At 38.2% G+C, this 14347-nt stretch overlaps 1 protein-coding gene across 3 annotated transcripts; it reads left to right on the top strand.

The window, feature by feature from the left end:
• The first annotated feature begins 442 nt into the window (after positions 1-442).
• On the top strand, positions 443-11527 carry ZNF793 (zinc finger protein 793). 3 transcript variants are annotated; one of them, XM_020283466.2, is made up of 6 exons: positions 443-680; positions 2263-2405; positions 6963-7010; positions 8452-8587; positions 9098-9193; positions 10381-11527. In XM_020283466.2, exons 3-6 carry the CDS (start codon positions 6996-6998, stop codon positions 11361-11363), a joined length of 1230 nt encoding a protein of 409 aa, XP_020139055.2. In that variant the 5' UTR covers positions 443-680; positions 2263-2405; positions 6963-6995; the 3' UTR covers positions 11364-11527. The 3 variants fall into 3 exon arrangements, with proteins under 3 accessions (XP_020139055.2, XP_012630314.2, XP_020139056.2); XM_012774860.3 differs by lacking the exon at positions 443-680 and adding an exon at positions 693-978; XM_020283467.2 differs by lacking the exon at positions 443-680 and adding an exon at positions 693-1215.
• Positions 11528-14347: the final 2820 nt, after the last annotated feature.

The following is a 14347-nucleotide window of genomic DNA, read 5'->3' as shown; positions in this document are numbered from 1 at the left end:
GAATTTAGTAACTTGAGTCTTCTCTCTTTTTTTATAGTCAATCTAATTCAAAGTGTGTAGATTTTTTTGATATTTTTGAAGAACTAACTTCTGGATTTGATGACTTTTTTTATTTTCTATTTTGCTTATCTCTGCTCTAACCCTTTATTATTTCTTTCCTTCTAACAACTCTAGGTTTAGTTCGTTTTTCTTTTGTGTAGTTACATATGGTATAAAGTTAAGTTATTTATTTATTTATTTTTATTTTTGAGGCAGAGTCTCACTCTGTTGCCCTGGCTAGAGTGGGTGTTGTGGCGCCTGCCTAGCTCAGCAACCTCAAACCTAGGCTCAAGCAATCCCTCTGCCTCAGTCTCCTGAGTAGCTGGGACTACAGGCACGTGCCACCATGCTCAGCTAATATTTTATATATATGCTTTTAGTTGGCCAATTAATTTCTTATTTTTGGTAGAGTCACACCATTCCTCATGTCAAGTCGGTTCTCTGTAACTCTTACAGCTGCCTCAGAAAAAGTTTTCCTTTGCGGTACAGGAGCGCCGCCTAGGAGAGGCCGCGCCCATTGCACGTAAGAAGCGGTAAAAATGTGCGCCGCCATCTTGCCGGGCGGCTGGAGACAAAGGAAGCTCAGCTTCGAGGTTCGGGCGCTGCCACATTGGTCACAGGAGGTTTGAGCGTCTGAGATAGTAAGCGCAGCGGCGACAGCTGTGTTTAGGGACGCAGGGACACTTGCTTCTCTCTGCCCTGAAATAGTCTAACCCGCTGGTCCAGCAAAAGGTTTGGTCATCCGTTGTACGGCACAGCTTTAAACATGGCCGCTCCCAGCCAGAGGTTGTCAAGCGGGCGCGGCCATCATACCTCCCATAAAAGCACTAAAAAAACCAAATCCTGTTTCGTGGAATTTAGCTGGGTGGCGGCTGACAGACTTAAAGTCGCAACTGAGTCTGCGCACCGGGCCTCGGAATAGGAAGAACCTGTACCGCGGTGAGGCTTTGTGGTCGGGCGATCAATTTCGGGTTGAGGGCGCGGAGACAGGATAAAAGGGAAGGGTTGATTTGAGAAATGTTCGAACCTTGAAGCCTGTGGAAGATGGTGTCCGGGCGACTACGGTGGCCCGACTGGGTCAGTTATGGATGCTCGCAAGGGTCAACAACGAGGCGACTGAAGGGTTAAGTGAATGGGCGTCTGAGATTTGTAGGGGCTCCGTGTTGGCGAGCAGAGGTTCGTGGGAGTCAGTGGCGGGGTTTTTGTGAAGAAGATGGATTGGGAGTGTGTGGGAGTTAATAAATGAGAGTTCTGTGAAATGTCTTGATTGGCGGGGTGCGTGGGCGTCACTTATAGTGGTCTTAATGGGTCTGGGCCAGGTGAGGTTCTTCAACCACGCTGATTTGGAGAGCATTAGGGCTCAGTGATTGGGGGTTGTAAGTTCTGTGGGCGGTAATAGTTTCGATACTGGACTTGATGATTGTGGAAACTTTGGGGTTCAATTTGGTCCCTCAGTGATCGAGATTTCCTTCAGATCATCGATGGAGTATCTGAGAGTTTTAATGATTGGACTTTTCTAGATGAGAGAATGGGAAATAGAGGCATCAATGAGGTTCATTTATTGGGAATGTCTGTTATGGGTAGGGATGGGACTGTGGGGTCCACAACTGCTCCCCAGTCGTTGGGATATCATTGGAGATAAGTGTTGGTTCTTTTTTTTTTTTTTTTAAAGGAAGGGAAGGGAAGGAAGGGAAGGGAAGGGAAGGGTCAAGTGTTGGTTCTTGATTGGGAGTTGTGTAATTCACTGTTTAGCAATCAGATTGAATCAGGAAGCTTTGTAGTTACTGGCCAGTAGCCTTTGGTGGTCAGATCTGGACATATGAGGATATCAGTGACTATGAAAACCTCTGCAGGTTGGAGATTGGGGGGGACTGTGATTGGTGACACCATCTATGGCTATGATTAGGATGCTTGGTGTTGAGGAGGCTCATGAAATTCAGAGGTTGAGCATGGGAAAGTTAGGGATTTGATGCTGCAACCCTGCATAATGGGAACACATTTCACCCAGGTGATGCTCCCTACCTGTAAGTAGCCAGTTTATCTTCGCCAAGGCCCACCTCAAAACTCTTTCGAAAATCTCCCCTTTTTTGTTTTTCTGCAAAATAATGAAAATTATTTGAAAGCATCATATGCTGAACTTATCTAAGGTAACATGTTATTAAAGATGTGGCTTCCATTGCTCTTATCAAGGATCTAATGTATACTTCTCATGTTTCCTTTAAGGGTCTTTCTGGCAAAGGTAATGACATGCTCATCTTTGACAGTATCCCAAGAGTGAGCCTGGTTTCTGGAAATCCATTCTGGTTCCATGGCAGCTAGGATGGATGTGACCCTTGCCTGTGGTTAGAAAACAAAGAGTTTACTGAGTAAGTATCTAAAATAATAATGTAAAAGATTTAGCTGAAAGAGCAAACTGAGAGTGTTTGGAAAATACTTCTTTGTACGCTTAACTTAAAAACATTATCAAAGGAAGAGGAAACTTAAACCTATTTTTAGAAACTGTTTTTCACTGAAATTAAAGTTGAATAGTCATAAAAATGGCTAAGATTGCAAATAAATTGGAAATAAGATCTTTGACCATTAGCCTAATAAAAAGATGCAATACTGAAAAAATATTTTAACTGTTTTTAGAATTATTATATTTGATACTTATATAATCTTAAGAAACAAAGGAAGCCAACAGCTAAGGCAGGTAACATCTTTCAGAATCCATACAAGTCAAGTTTTAGTCCTGATTTTTAATTGCACAGAATCAAAGACAGGTAACTGCTTTGCATACTGAAATCATAAGCCAGAGTAAGGAATTTGAGCATTTCTTCTTTCTCCAAGCCACTTTCCTTCATCACCTACACTGTGCTCAGTGCCAGGTTTGGGAACAAATAATTTGTCTTTAAAAATTATTTTTAACCTAAGCCTTTTATTGAGATATAAGATACTTACCAAATGTACATAAATATATAGCACAAAGGGAACACCCCTGGTAATGCACTCAGATCAGAAAACACCACTGTAGCACCATGAAAGCCCTCGTGTCATTACCCTGCCAAGGGGAACCATTCTCCCAGCTTCTAACATCACAGATTAGTTTTTGCCTGTTTTTGAACTCTAATTTAATGGAATATTCATTGGGAGGGGCATCCCAAGGGGAGAGCCAGGATATAGCTCTGTCTGAACAAAATTTTCAAATTTTAAATTTGATGCGAGTAATTTCATTTCATTTATATAACAGACATGTTTTCAGATCATTAAATGTTCTTTATTTAAAAATTGAGGTATAACACACAGTTAAGTGTGCTTATCTTAAGGATACAGCTCAATGAATTTTTACATTACAGAATCATGTAAGCACAGCCTAGATCAAGATATTTATCACTTGCATCACCTGGAAGGCTTCCTTACCGGCCAATATTCACAGCCACCCCAGAGGTAACTTGGCTCTAATACAATAAATTAGTTTTTCCTATAACTGAATTTGAATTAAATCATATATTCCATATATTCCAATTAATATGAATGCATTTAACTGATTCATATTCATTGAATTTGATATGATTCAATTTGAATCATATAAATAATGTGATGCCAAGAGATTCATACCATGAGAACAGTTGTCTGAAATTCTGAAACCAAACAAACACCAGACAAAATTTGAACCTAAAGTCCTGGCTTGGCCATCCTGATATATCTGGGAAGGCAGCTAACCTCTTTCTTCAGCTCACAGTTCTTCCCAACATGCTTATCTTTTCACAAAAATAAGGGATTTTTTCCCTTGTTTTTGTTTTTTTGGTTTTTTTTGAGATAGAGTCTCACTCTGTTGCCCAGGCTAGAGTGCTGTGGTGTTAGCCTTGCACACAGCAACCCCAAATTCCTGGGCTCAAGCGAATCTTCTGCCTCAGCCTCCCGAGTAGCTGGGACTACAGACATACACCACTATGCCTGGCTAATTTTTTTCTATATATTTTTAGTTGGCCAATTAATTTCTTTCTATTTTTAGTAGAGACAGGATCTCGCTCTTGCTCAGGCTGGTTTCGAACTCATGACCTTAAGCGATCCACACTCTTTGGCCTCCCAGAGTGCTAGGATCAGAGGCATGAGCCACTGTACCCAGCCTGTTTTTGTTTTTAAATAATTTCAGATTTAGAAAAGTCACAAGAATAATATAAAAATTCCTATTAAGTCATTCACCCAGATTCCTCAATTTTTAACATTTTGCTATGTGTGCAAATAATTTTTTTCTTTGTATATGTACAAATTTATTTTTTATTCTGAACCATATGATAGTAAGTTGGAGACACAATAATCCTTTACCTCTAACATATATTTCTTAGGCACAAGGATATTTTCTTGTGTGACCACAATATAATTATGAAAATCAGGAAAGTTAATTTTAAACTGATATTATCTAATCCACAGACCTTGTTTAGATTTCTCCACTTCTCCCAGTAATGTCCTTTATGGCAATTCTTTTTTCTGGCCCATGTTTCTAATCTAGTATTACATGTTGCGTTTAGTTGTCATGTGTCTTTAAATTCCTTTAATTCGGAATAATTTCTCAGTCATTTTTAACCTCTTTTGGCCTTGACATTTATGAGAAGTACAGGCCAGTTATTTTTATAGTGTGTCCCTCAATTTGAGTTTTTCTGATTTTTCCTCATGATTAGAGTCATGTTGTACATTTTCGACAGGAATACTATAGAAGTGATGTTGTGGCCTTCTCAATGTACTATATCAGGAGGTACATGTTTGTCACACTGATGGTGATATTACCTTTGATCACTTGGTTATGTCCACCAGGGTTCTCCACTATAAAGTTATGTTATTATAAATCTCTGTGGAGAGAGATTTTGAGACTAGGTAAATAACCTCACACTTTCATCTACTAGTGTTAGTATCCATTAATGATTTTTGTCTGAATCAATTACTACTATTAATGGTTACCAAATGGTGATTTTCTAAGTGCATTTTTTTTTTTTTTGAGACAAAGTCTCACTTTGTTGCCCAGGCTAGAGTGAGTGCCATGGCGTCAGCCTAGCTCACAGCAACCTCAAACTCCTGGGCTCAAGCAATCCTACTGCCTCAGCCTCCCAAGTGGCTGAGACTACAGACATGCGCCACCATGCCCGGCTAATTTTTTCTATATATATTAGTTGGCCAATTAATTTCTTTCTATTTATAGTAGAGACAGGGTCTCGCTCTTGCTCAGGCTGGTTTTGAACTCCTGACCTTGAGCAATCTGCCTGCCTTGGCCTCCCAGAGTGCTAGGATTACAGGCGTGAGCCACCACACCCAGCCTCTAATTGCATTATTCTTTCAACATTATGGTAGAAGCTTTCCCTTATCCTCCATGTGTTTATTAGCATAAATGTAGTAATGTGTCCTATTTACATAGAAGATAGGGGATGCACATTGGAAACTTACAAATCTGTTTAAAATGTTAGATTAGGGCCGGGCGCTGTGGCTCACGCCTGTAATCCTAGCTCTTGGGAGGCCGAGGCGGGCGGATTACTCAAGGTCAGGAGTTCAAAACCAGCCTGAGCAAGAGCGAGACCCCGTCTCTACTATAAATAGAAAGAAATTAATTGGCCAACTGATATATATATAAAAAATTAGCCGGGCATGGTGGCGCATGCCTGTAGTCCCAGCTACTTGGGAGGCTGAGGCAGGAGGATCGCTTGAGCCCAGGAGTTTGAGGTTGCTGTGAGCTAGGCTGACGCCATGGCACTCACTCTAGCCTGGACAACAAAGTGAGACTCTGTCTCAAAAAAAAAAAAAAAAAAAAAAAAAAATGTTAGATTAGACCATAAGCTAAAGCTCAGACTTTCTGAATCATAAGGAAAACATCTTAGGAGATTGACTAGTTACAGAGAAGGAGTTGTCACATCATGTGACAAAAATGACCCATCTACACAACCATAGAATGGTTGAGTTCTTTGGCAGCTTCTCCTGTATTTGTAAGAAGCTCAGCTTCCATGATTGCTCTCAATTGGTTGTTGTCAACTTCCGATGACCACTGTGCTCCTCATCTCCAAGGCTCTTGTCTCCTTTGCAAAACTTCTTGAACCCCCACTGCACTGTGCATTCGTTAGCAGTTCCTAGGCCAAATGCCTTATTGATGTTGCGAGTTGTCTCCGCTGCTTTATGACCCATTTTTGAACTAGAATAAGAAAATCGCTCAAATTTGCTTTTTGTCTAACTTCATTTCCATAGTCTAAAATACATATATAATAAATAACAAGAAATAAGTCATTAGCAAAAAAACATAAAGCGAGAAATGCACATTAAAATGATTTATAACATAACCACATTTAAGAAGGTATTCCAATATCAAATGGCAGATTTCAACAGTGCTAAAACCACACAATTACTTTTGAACCAAACTAATACCAGGATTTAATTTTTTTCTTTTATAATTTAAGTCATACAGTTATTTCTTAAACATCTTGGTTAAAAGTAACATAGTTGTTTTCATCTGTTGAAAATTATTTTTTAATGAGAACACTCCTGTTGGATGGATAATAAGGTTTAGCCTTTCAGTAAGTATTTGTGATCACAGACTGAGTATATTTTACTAATGTTATACCATTATTTTATTTTGCTTTTGGTTCTTTGTAGCATTTTCCTAACAGTTATAGAAGCCCTTGTTCAGTATATACTTGGGTCTTATTATTTAAGTTTTAAGGGTATTTGTTTTTTTGAAACTTTCAGTTATTTCTTGGCAGCAACTTTTACTTCCTGGAAGGTCTGTATTCATGGTCTAAGTTGAATGGTACCATTTGTTCTTCTACCACGGTGATTTAAAGCATGGATTTTTGATATAAGATTTACATAGGGAATTTGCAAGTTCCAAGACAGGGCTAATCCCTCACAGATCTGTTTTGTTTTCTCTCTTTCTCTACCCTCCCTTCCCCAATCTCTGCCTTCAGAGCTCTCGTCTCTTTTTCCAAGAACAGCAGAAGATGATTGAGAACCAGGTAAGTATGGTATTAAGTAGTCCTTTTCCCTTCTTGGGAAAACTGTCCTAGAAAAAAAATGTTATGTACACTTTGTCATAAGCTGAGTTCTCAGGAAAACAGACTCAGCGTGGGCAACACAGTGAGACTTTGTCTCTAAAGAAAATAACAATAAATACATAAATTACATTTAATAGAATGATTGGTATGGTTGGATTTATATCTATCATTTTAGTGTCTGCTTTCTGTTTGTTCCATCTGCTTTTGTTCCTCTATTTCTTCTTTTCTCTCTTTTGTGTGTTTATGTGGATGAATTGAATTTTTTTAAAATTCTGTTTATTTACTTCAGGTATACCTCTTTGCCTTATGATTTTAGTGTTTACTCTAGGTATATAATATGCATCTTTTACTTTTCACAATCTACTTAGAATTGCCATTATACTACTTCACATAGAATGCAAGAAACTTACCTCATGCCTTCTAGAATATGCTTCTGCATACACTTCTCCCTTGATAGCTTTCCCATCATCCTAACAGACCTCTGTATACTTTTCTCTTGTTACTGAGTAACTTGCCTCCTTTAAAATCACTGTTTTGCCTCCATGACTTTGTTCACACTGCTACCCTGCAAGGAATGCAGTATTTCCATCTTCTGCAGAAAAGACTCAGCTCCACATATCCTTGAGCTCTGAAGCCTGATCAGACCCTGAAAAATTTAATGGACCATTTGTCTCCACATGTGTCTAAATGTTCTGCCATCACAGCTCTTGTGACATTGTCACCCTGATGGCTTTACTTGTTGCTCTCCCTGTGCCAGTGAGCTCCTTAAGGTTACGAACCCTTCTGGATTGTGACACCAGCAACCAACACTGGGGCAGACACATTATGGGTCTTCAATGTTTGTTGATTCAAAATATGAATGACAGGCCGGGCGCTGTGGCTCACGCCTGTAATCCTAGCTCTTGGGAGGCCGAGGCGGGCGGATTGCTCAAGGTCAGGAGTTCAAAACCAGCCTGAGCAAGAGCGAGACCCCGTCTCTACTATAAATAGAAAGAAATCAATTGGCCAACTGATATATATATAAAAAAATTAGCCGGGCATGGTGGCGCATGCCTGTAGTCCCAGCTACTCGGGAGGCTGAGGCAGAAGGATCACTCGAGCCCAGGAGTTTGAGGTTGCTGTGAGCTAGGCTGACGCCACGGCACTCACTCTAGCCTGGACAACAAAGCGAGACTCTGTCTCAAAAAAAAAAAAAAAAAAAAAAAAAAAAATATGAATGACAATGGTAGGTGGCTTCCAACATGGTTTTCATTTTTCCCACCATATGCAACACAAAGCCAAGAATGTAAAAGGCATCCCAGATAGATAAATGATCATGGTAAAGTCTGACCTGTGAACATTGTAAAAATCAGTACCAATGCCCCACCAACATTTTTTTCCACATGACTCAATGTCATTTCAGTTTCAACACACACCTGTGTCATTCAAAGACGTGGTTGTGGGCTTCACCCAAGAGGAGTGGCACCGGCTGAATCCTGCTCAGAGGGCCCTGTACCGGGATGTGATGCTGGAGACCTACAGCAACCTTGTCTCAGTGGGTAAGACTAGCTTTCCCATGTGATTCAGATTATGCTTGAATGACCATCTTTCCTTTCTCAGTTGCTAAAAGCAATTTAAAAGTAGCAAGAGCCTACAAAGTACCTAATTTATTTAATAACTATCTAGCACTTTCTATGTGCCAGAAACTATTTTAGTCACCTTTAAAATATTAACTCACTTGTACCACTATTTTATACATTGGGAAATTGAGGCATAGAAAGGTGAAGTAACTTGCCCAGAGTCACCCACCTACTACATAGAAGAGCCAGGATTTGAATCCTAGCAGTCTGGCTGCACAGAATGCATTCCTAACCCTTACACTGTGTTGCCTCAGTGGTTTTGGATTGAGTTTCAGTGGTCTTGGTTTACTAATTCCATTTGGTTCTGGACAAGATGTGTCTATAGTCCCTTCCCAAGTATAATGTTTGTTGTGCAGCCTTTAAAGCTGCCTGAGAGGCCCTGAAGACCAAGGAGCTCAGCCCAAGGCCTGGATCATTTCCCTGGAACAGGTTATGAAGGCACCAAACCAGATGTGATCCTCAGGCTGGAGCAGGAAGAAGCCCCATGGATTTGTGAGGTAGCATGCCCAGGCTGCCACTGTTGGGGTAAGTGTGAGAAATCTAGCAAAAGGGGTACTATGGAGACTGGCACCTTTGACATTTTATTCAGGGTCCTTCTCTTAAAAGCTTTGACATTTCTCTGAAAACTTTAGCCTTCTTGATCATGCTTCATCCTGCATGCATGCCTTCCCCATATCTGGGTGTTCTTCCTGCCTTTCCTTTAAATCTCATCTCTGCCCTTATGTGCTTGGTCCATTTCCCTTTCTACAGAATCTTTCACAATCAGGTATTCTTGCAAATAAACACCTATTCTCCTGTTTCTGTTGTCCTTTCCTAGTTTCTGTTTTGTTGTTTATATTCATAATAAAGGAAATGCTCCATTGCAGAGAAAGCTTAGTGAAAATAAAGATGTAATTTTTTCCTATCAAAGTTCACAACTCCTCTGATTTCTGTCCATCAAGTTAAGAACTGCTTTAGTCCCAGTTAGCTTTGTTGATTTCATTCTGTGATTAGTTCACCTTAGAGCTCTTTTCCATTTATATTATAAGTAATTACTAGACCAACATGATAAACTCTCTGATAACTGCTATATCAATGTTTGTCAAATTCTAATGTGTTAAGAATCACGTGGGCACCTTGTTAAAATGCAGATTCTGATTTAGTAGGTCGGGGCTGGGGCCTGAAATTCTGCATATCTAACAAGCTGCCAGATAAAGCCAAAGTTGCTCATTGAAGCCCCACATGTTGAATAGCAAAGTGCTATATAACATTTAAATGTCTTTCTTCCATAACAGGGATCAGCAAACTATGGCCTTCAGATTGGCCACCTATTTTTGTGAATAAAGTTTTATTAGAACATAGCCATACCCTTATGTTTACATATTGTTCATGCTTTCATGCTACAGTAGAAGAGATGCGTAATTGTGACAAAGACCATATGGTCAACAAAGCCTAAAATATTTACTCTTGCGCCCTTTAAGAGCAAATTTGCCAACCCCTGCTCTATGATATAATCCCATCTTATTTGAAATTAATTCTCTCTGTATTCTACAATATATTTCATTTCATTTGTGGCAGTGTTCTGAATCTTTTCTATTCACAGAATGCTCTTTCGTGCATTTTGATTATGGTTTCATGATTTCTATTCATATACTGTGCACCCTTTACATTTTGAGGGCATTTCTCAAGTGGCATAAAGTTTCATAAGGAATGATTCACTGTACTTTCTCCAGAGGATATATGGCAAGTTAGTGTCCAGAGGAAAAGACGGCAAGACATGTTTTTGAAGCAAGGTGCATTCATCAGCAAGAAAACACTGCCCAAGGAAAAAAGCTGTGAATGTAATAAGTTTGGAAAAATATCACTTCTGAGCACTGATCTTTTTTCTTCAATTCAAAGCCACAATAACTGGGACCCTTGTGGAATAAATTTAAACCATAATTTAGACTCAATTGGTTTTAAGAGAAACTGTGCAAAAAAGCAAGATGAGTGTTACGGATATGGGAAATTGTTGCAGTGTATAAACCATGATAGAAGACCTAATGGAGAAAAACCCTGGGAATGCCATCACAGTAAGAAAGGTTTCAGCCATAACCCAGCACTTACTTGTAAACCAGCATTAACCAATTCTTTTGTATATAAACGGAAGAGGGTTCCACCTACGGAAAAACCCCATGTCTGTAGCGAGTGTGGGAAAGCCTTCTGCTACAAGTCTGAATTCATTCGGCATCAGAGAAGTCACACTGGGGAGAAGCCTTATGGATGCACTGACTGTGGGAAAGCCTTTTCACATAAGTCAACACTGATTAAACACCAGAGAATTCACACTGGGGTAAGACCCTTTGAATGTTTTTTCTGTGGAAAAGCCTTCACCCAGAAGTCACATCGCACAGAACATCAGAGGACGCATACAGGAGAGAGACCGTTTGTGTGCAGTGAATGTGGGAAGTCATTTGGTGAGAAGTCATACCTCAATGTACATCGAAAAATGCACACAGGAGAAAGACCCTATCGTTGCAGAGAATGTGGAAAATCTTTCAGCCAGAAGTCATGCCTCAATAAACATTGGAGAACTCATACAGGAGAAAAACCTTATGGATGCAATGAATGTGGCAAAGCTTTCTACCAGAAGCCAAACCTCAGTAGACATCAGAAAATTCATGCTAGGAAAAATGCCTACAGGAATGAAAACCTAATAATTGTGGGAAAACCATGAGCAAGATGTCCAGTTTCATTATACAAAGGGGAATTCATCCTTAGAAGAAATCGTATTGATTTAATGAATTTGGACAAAGTGTTTTAACAGGAGTCATGCTCCAATTGTGATGCAAACTTTTATAGAAAAAACTTGTGGAAAATACTTTATAAAACATGAAGATAGGCCGGGCGCGGTGGCTCACGCCTGTAATCCTAGCTCTCTGGGAGGCCGAGGCGGGTGGATTGCTCGAGGTCAGGAGTTCGAAACCAGCCTGAGCAAGAGCGAGACCCCGTCTCTACTATAAATAGAAAGAAATTAACTTGCCAACTAATATATATACATACAAAAAATTAGCCGGGCATGGTGGCGCATGCCTGTAGTCCCAGCTACTTGGGAGGCTGAGGCAGAAGGATTGCTTGAGCCCAGGAGTTTGAGGTTGCTGTGAGCTAGGCTGATGCCACGGCACTCACTCTAGCCTGGGCAACAAAGCGAGACTCTGTCTCAAAAAAAAAAAAAAAAAAAAAAAAAAAAAAAAAAAAAAAAACATGAAGATGGTCTGGCATATAAAAGTTTAAAATATGTTAAACAGAATGACAACAGAATACAAAATACTTAAAGGTGTACTATAGTATCCACAGTGAGCCACACAATCAGCACTATTTGTATTCTGGAATGGTAAATGTGACTGTATCATAAATTGTATCAAACACATACATTGCATAGGATGTAGAATGCCATTCACCAAACTTTTCCTCTCTAAATATCACTATTGTCTTTTGATGTCATAACAGTACAAAAAATAACAAGGCCCACTATTTTAAAAAGAACTTTATTGTACCAGTTACATTTCTTCCACCTTTTTGAAATAAATGTTAGTGGCTGTATAGCAGGTGATATTGAGCCCTTTTTGGAATAATAAAACAATGTTTTTTAATGTTCTTTTATAAGCCAGCCAAAAACCTTACCAAAAACATAGTTATTTATGTTAAAAATGCAAAGCTAAGAAATAGTTTAACAACCTGATATTGGGTAAACCAAACACTGTAAACCTGATTACTCAGCACATTGACTATTTGACAAAAAGTAGAGTTGCCCTTGTGTATTAATATTATCCATTATTCACATTTTCTTAGTCTTGCTTAAGATGTCTTGCAGCAAATTAGTAGAAGAGATACAATACTTTTTATACAGGTCTTATAATTTGGAAGTGTTTCATGCTGGAACAATCAAGGATTGATTTCTTTTTTGCAAGTTAAGCAATATCCATTTTTATTCTCTATAAATTTCTTTGGGTTTTTTGTTATTCCAGTGTTTGGGGAAAAAATAACTGTGTTCTTGAGTTGGCATGTCATCCATATAAAAAAAGAAATGATTGGTAGACTTAATCATTCAGTTAAAAAAAATGAAGGAAAAGAAAAGAAAGAAAATGACCGCTTAGAATCAGTATTTTTCAAGATTTGCCTCTGTGCTAGACTGCCTGATCCAGAATGAGAAAGGAGACATAACCACAGATATAGACATGATTTAAAAAATGATAGTAAAAATACCTCATACAACTCTAGATCAACATTTTTTAGACAGAGGAAATGGATGCTTTTCCAGCAAACTTTAAGTTATAAAAATTACAATAGGAAGTAGAAAACTTGACAAAACAGTTACCATTGAAGAATTTGAAAAAGTGATCGAAGATCTATAATGGAAAAATGCTCCAGGCCCAGATGATTTTATGATTAGTTCTATCTACTTTTTTAATGAACAAGTAATAACAGTGTTATTTATTAAATGGATATAATATAGTCCACAAACTGTACTTCCCATTTATTTTATGAAGTCAGAATAAGTTTAACACCAGAACCAAATAAAGATAGTTGCAAAAAAGAAAACTCTAGATGAGTTTTCTTCCAGATGAGTTGTTCGTGAATATAGAAATAAAAATTATAATTAAAATAATAGCAAATAGAATTCAGGAATATATCTAAATAATGACATACTATTATGACCAAGTAAGAGTTATGGAAAGAATGCGAAGTTCGGAAATAGGAAATATGCCAATAAAAAATCAATAGCTTAGGAATCATATGAACTGTCAATAGATGCTGAGAAAGTATTTAGTAGAATTTGTAAACATTTCTAATCTAATAAAATATAAATTAAACTAATATATGACAACCAAAAGTGATTTTGTTGTGAGAACGAAGGGTATTTTTACACACTGTTGGTGGAAACATACATTTTGAATAGTAATTCAAATCACTCTTTTGAAAAGCAATCTGGTAACATCTATTAAAACTTTAAAAACTTGTGCCACTTTGAAGAATCTTCTTAGAAGTATATTAATAAAAACCCCATTTATAAAGAACAGATGAACATGGACATTTATTATAAAATTGTTCCTAATGGAAAAAACAAAACAAAAAACGAGAATCAAAGAAAATAACATACCCATGAATAGGGAAATTGGAGAAAGAACTACAGTGTACCCATTTCATAGAATGTTTATATAGCCATTAAAGTGGACAAATTAAAACTATGCTAGTGGGCATGAATGGAATTCCACAATATTTTCTTGAGTGAAAAAAGCAAGATAAATATTAAGTGTGTAAAATATGACCTCATTTTTATAAATCATTAGCAAAATGTCTGTTTATGGGTGATAAACATGTATCCATATATGTTTATGTATGCTTTTATATGCATGGATAAAAGTATAGAAGAATATGCATCGGGTTTGAGGGAGGTGGGTGATGCAGATAGGTTATGGGGGAGTTAGAGGGAGAGGGAAAAGGAAAGCCAAAAAGAAAAATGTATAAATGACTGAACCAAGTATATCACAAATGTGTAAGTAAAGAAATTTGGATGGGGAGAGGAGAACTACAATTCTACTAATTTGTGGGATGTTCATGGTATATATTAAGTGAAAAGGGAAAATTGCATAATAATATGATTCTATTTTTTTTTAAATTAAAAGGTCTGTATCTGTACATATGCATGTGTACATGTAT

This window comes from Microcebus murinus, chromosome 16 (genome assembly GCF_040939455.1).
Source record: "Microcebus murinus isolate Inina chromosome 16, M.murinus_Inina_mat1.0, whole genome shotgun sequence".
Taxonomy (NCBI): Eukaryota; Metazoa; Chordata; class Mammalia; order Primates; family Cheirogaleidae; genus Microcebus; species Microcebus murinus.
This window is presented reverse-complemented; position numbering and strand designations above follow the sequence as displayed.